General features: G+C 42.7%; 1 protein-coding gene across 1 annotated transcript in view; it reads left to right on the top strand.

Annotated features, from left to right (window-relative positions):
• Nucleotides 1-5,000, top strand: part of LOC130388878 (voltage-dependent calcium channel subunit alpha-2/delta-1) — a 62,405-nt gene that overhangs the window by 18,132 nt on the left and 39,273 nt on the right. The window contains exons 4-6 of the mRNA XM_056598443.1: nucleotides 951-1,010; nucleotides 2,113-2,148; nucleotides 4,417-4,546. Of these exons, the coding sequence (XP_056454418.1) occupies nucleotides 951-1,010; nucleotides 2,113-2,148; nucleotides 4,417-4,546 (226 nt within the window). The remainder of the gene's footprint in view (nucleotides 1-950; nucleotides 1,011-2,112; nucleotides 2,149-4,416; nucleotides 4,547-5,000) is intronic.

Below are 5,000 nucleotides of genomic sequence, written 5' to 3'. Positions count from 1 at the left end.
TTTGTTTCAGTATACTACACGTGAACACTCCAAAAATAAACATATCAAAATATATACATATTTTTTCCTCTGAAACACTTGCAAAGCGGGACCTTTTGCCATGAAAACAATATCCGGAGTTTGGGAACTCAATCATGGGATATTGCCCAATATCCTGAGATAGCGAACCAATCAAATGATGCCATCTTAGGAGGTTCACGTGTAGCATATACTAACATCAGTTATTCTGTTTTTGACAAGAAACAGGTTATTGTAACACACGGTCAGCCACAAAGACTCCATGGCGTGATAGGCTGCATCATAATGCGTCCTCATCTCGCTCTGAATATCAGGTGTGTGTGGCTGAATGTGTGTGTGCGCACGACCATCACTCCATGCGTGTTTGAGTGCGTGCTCATCCTCACTGAGGGTTTGATGGGCTTACTAACCCCCCCCCTCTGCTTTGATTCAGCACTCGATCAATCGGCCCCCTCCCCGGTGGTCCACTTGACTTCTCTCTGTAATCTTGTGTTCCTATGAGATCTCATCAGGAGATTACCTGCCTCCTGTTTCGCCGTCCTCATCTCCTCTGTAGGCCGTCGCTCTGAAACAAAACCTTTTCCCTTCCCTCTTCTCGATGGCGCTCTACAGTTGGGCCTTAAGCCGGCTTCTCCCTTCTAGATCAGCAGAGTCGCTGTAGCGTCGCTGTAGCGTCGCCGTGAGAAAGAGCGTGTTCAAAACTCGCAAAGGAATCTCTTTAGGTTTTCTTCCCGTTCCTCGGGTATTGCTCATTGCAAAAAATTAGAATTATAGAAGACAAATGTGTTCGGTACACATTTTTCTTCTATAATTCCCGTTCTCATTTTCTGCAATTCTCATTAGTTGTTGCTCCCTTCTCCGTTCTTCATGCATAACAACACCTCGGTTGTCATCCTGCAGTCCTCATCATTACTTCTCCTCTCTGTGTCCAGAAACTGGCCACTGCAGCAGAGATCCTGCAGATGGAGCACCAGTGGAAAGATGAGTTTGAGGTAACAAACAGCATACATTTATCTTCGTGCGCTCCAGATACAGGGAGATATTGTGACATTTCATTCTACAATTGCTATAAATAATTGGTTAACTGCAGAGGACAGTTGATGGAATGTTCCCGGCAATAAACCCTGATGGCCAATGCACTAAGTGTTCATTAAATGATATTGGCCATTCAATTCTCATCCATGCCGAATGGCCTGTGCCATGTGGGTTACTGTGTCATGCTGCTCAACTGCACAGTAAATTGGAGCACATATTATTTTTGGTAGCTGTATGTATTAGCATTGGATTAGCATACTGCTATTTCATTCGCACAAAACACAAATTAATTCAACATGATCAATTATAGTTGGCTGCATGGCAATATTAGAATACAGAATAAAGAATTATATCCAAACTGTTATTCAGCTACATTCAATCTAGTTGTAGCTTGGAGCATAATTTATACACTAAGTTTTGTTTATTTTAAACAAAATGAAGAAAATTAACCTCAGACTTCATAAACTCCCCAAAAATTTGTTTATTATAAGAGAAGGCTAGAGGGCTAGCAAATTAATAAAGAAATGGAAATGAGTAACATAATGTACTATTGAATTTCCAAAGTGTTATTGTTTTCAAGTTGTTACCATTGAATTAATACAGCACTTATTATGTTTGTTTTTGTAAATTGTAACAGACCTATGTTCTTAAATTAATTAAATCTTGTCAATGAAAACCATGTTTGAGTACATGAACGGGTGCTTGAGAAAAAACATACTGCATTTGTAAAAATGTATAAAAACTAAACTCAATTATTTCTTAAGTCCTACATGACGGAAGTGTTGAAGCTTGTTGGAAGATTTCTATGTTTGTTTATGATGCTATGGTTATGATGTAATATTTTCTGATGTGAAAGTGTGTGGATGACGTGATCTAGAGGTGTGGTGAAGCCCTTTAATCAGGCCCACGTGCATGCAGAGCAGAGGATGAATGGCCCAACAGTCTCACAATCACACAAAGCTTTTTGTTTGTATTCATTTCTTTACCTTTGACTAAAAATAATTGTTGTACGTTAAGTGTGTGTGTACATGATTTCTCCTAACCATATGGTGTTCACAGGATGGGGAGATTGCCTACTACAACGCGAAGGATAACGTGAGTGTGTTCTGTCCTCCACCTCCCTTATCTTTGTGTCCCCTTCCTCTCCTCTCCTCTTTCCGCGCTGTGCATACCCCTTTAGTTCTTTCTCTTTCTTTCTTCTGCGTCGTTTCCAAATGCTACCATCTCTGTCGTGTTCACTTCCTCCAAAGGCTGACTGAATATGTTACACACGTGGGCACACACACACACACACACACACCCCCATCCCTCCCAGGTGACGAGGACTGTGCCATATTTCTACTCTAATTGACGGATGAGATGTATGAGCCGGCCTCACGGCTGCTTTATTAACAAACCTCTGTTCACTCTCCCCCTCTCTCTCCAGCTCTCTGTCTACCCCACACGCTCCCTCTCTCTCTCTCTCTCTCTCTCTCTCTCTCTCTCTCTCTCTCTCTCTCTCTCTCTCTCTCTCTCTCTCTCTCTCTCTCTCTCTCTCTCTCTCTCTCTCACAGACACACTATCACCCTCTTGATCTTGGTTTCTCTCCTTTCTGTCATTCTCTAAATATATCTCCATTTCATCGTCTCTCTCACTCTCTCCGTCTCTCTCCCTCCCCCTCTTTCGCTCCCACCCCCCCCCCCCCCCCCCCCCCCCCCTGCGCTCACACCTTTGTGCTGCCTGCTGTCATACATCCCTGTCTATATGCTTCTCATGGAGATCATTTGGTGAATGCTCAGTTACACTCATAAATCTCCAGCTGAGCCACCGGGGGTGCTGGAGGTTGTAAGGATGTCTCCTCCGCTTCGCTGACAGATCAAGTTGATAAGTGGGAGGCGGGGCCGATTAGACCGCACAGAGTGGACGCAGTTCTGTTTTGTATTGTTATTATAGCGTGCGATCAGAGGAGGCATCTGTGCACACCTTAGCTGTGTTCGACATCGTTCCCTATCACAGACTTAGTGCACTATATAGGGTGCTCACCATTTTGTAGTGGAGTTCTCAGTGGTTAATTTCATGCACTAGGCTATATAGTGCACTTAAAATACCCATGATTTGAGTGTACATACGATGTTCCCTACATGTTACTCCCGTATACCACAATGCAATGCGGTCATGTTTTTCCGGAGGAGAAGAAGAAGCATAACCGCGAAAACGAATACATTTAATGACGGAGTCTCCGGCTTTCGCTTAGAAATGTCAACAATTTATTTTGGATTTAACATAGGAAATTTAACTTTCAAAATTAATTAAAAAAAACCTTGATCAAGGTAATGTAACATTCAACATCAATACAACCTCCGGCTTTCCTCGTGAGTGCCCGGTTTGTTTACAATACATGATGGGCGCATCTGTCTGCGTCACACAAATACCCGGCGCATTTATTGACGCAAATGACGTTTAGAAATGTTCAGCGTAGTGTCCGAATTCTCGTTTGTTCGTTCCGCATATAGTGCATGATATCATGAACACTATATGGGGAATAGTGAGTGAGTGAATAGTGAACGATTTCGAACACAGCTCTTGTCACGCAGACACCATCGTTGAGCGAAAGCTCAATGTTGTTGCTCATCACACTCATTTTGCGTCTGCTACTTTAATGCCAAGACATATATTCATAGACGTTGCGTTGATATTTTGGATACTTTTGCTGTGCTATTTCGAACATCGCCTCCATATGGGAGAGGCGTGTCAACAAATCCAAGTACAGGAGGGAGCTACTTCTTTTCCCGATAAAAAGCTATGTTGGTAACATTTCTCAACCGATGTCAATAAGTCGTCTTCAGAATTATATTTTATTATTTAATACAAATATATTCATCTATAGATATATCGTTGTTGTTGTTTTTATCCTACGTAGATCGGAAATAATTGCAAAAGAAACACAAATTGAGATGAATTGAGAATTGTACTAGTGCTTATTATCCAGAGAAAATCTGCAAGTCCCCCGTTTATTTGTATTTCATTACCTCGCCAAAATGGCGGCCACCTTTACGTACGATCCAAAGGCCACTGCGGCGTCTATGTAAATATCTCTATTATTTTATGTACACCATGGGAACCAGGACTGGAATTATCTTTTCTAGTTTAGTTTTCTACCCTTACCCTTAAAATACAAGAGCAGTCCCATTGTGTTATGAGCAACCCTTGTGTTTGTTGTAAATAGTGGATTCATTGTTTACTCAATGTGTGCTAGCGATGTGATGCTCCTTCCTACGTTGAATTAAGTCAGCTTCTGCTTTTGTTTTGATTTGGTTACATTTTGAGAGGATGATTTGATAAAAACATTAAAAAAACAAAACTTCCCCTCGTATGATCTCACAGCTGGACGTGAACGAAACCCAAGGCAGGAAGAACCGGATCCGTCCGGAGTTCAGGCAGGACTCCTCCTTTAAACGCCTGACCGATCACAACCACACTGCCGTGCACATCCCCACGGACATCTACGATGGCTGTTAGTACAAACACTCTCTCACACACTCTCTCACAGACTCTCTCTCTCACACACACACACAGACACACACTCTCACACACTCTCACTCTCTCATACACTCTCTCACACACACACACACTCTCTCACAGACTCTCTCTCTCACACACACACACAGACACACACTCTCACACACTCTCACTCTCTCATACACTCTCTCACACACACACACACTCTCTCAAACATCCCCTCTCTCACATACACTCTCACACACTCTCTCTCACACATACACACTCTCTCTCTCTCTCTCTCTCTCTCTCTCTCTCTCTCTCTCGTACACAAACACACACTCACTCACTCACATGTGCAAGCCCTCACCAACAAACACACACATGCATGCACACACACTGTAACTACTGGTAACCATGGATACCATACAACAAGCCCTAATGAAATGTGGTGCGTGTGTGTTATGACA

This window comes from Gadus chalcogrammus, chromosome 9, assembly GCF_026213295.1.
Source record: "Gadus chalcogrammus isolate NIFS_2021 chromosome 9, NIFS_Gcha_1.0, whole genome shotgun sequence".
Taxonomy (NCBI): domain Eukaryota; kingdom Metazoa; phylum Chordata; class Actinopteri; order Gadiformes; family Gadidae; genus Gadus; species Gadus chalcogrammus.
Note: the sequence above shows the minus strand (reverse complement) of the source record. Positions and strands in the feature narration are given on the sequence as shown.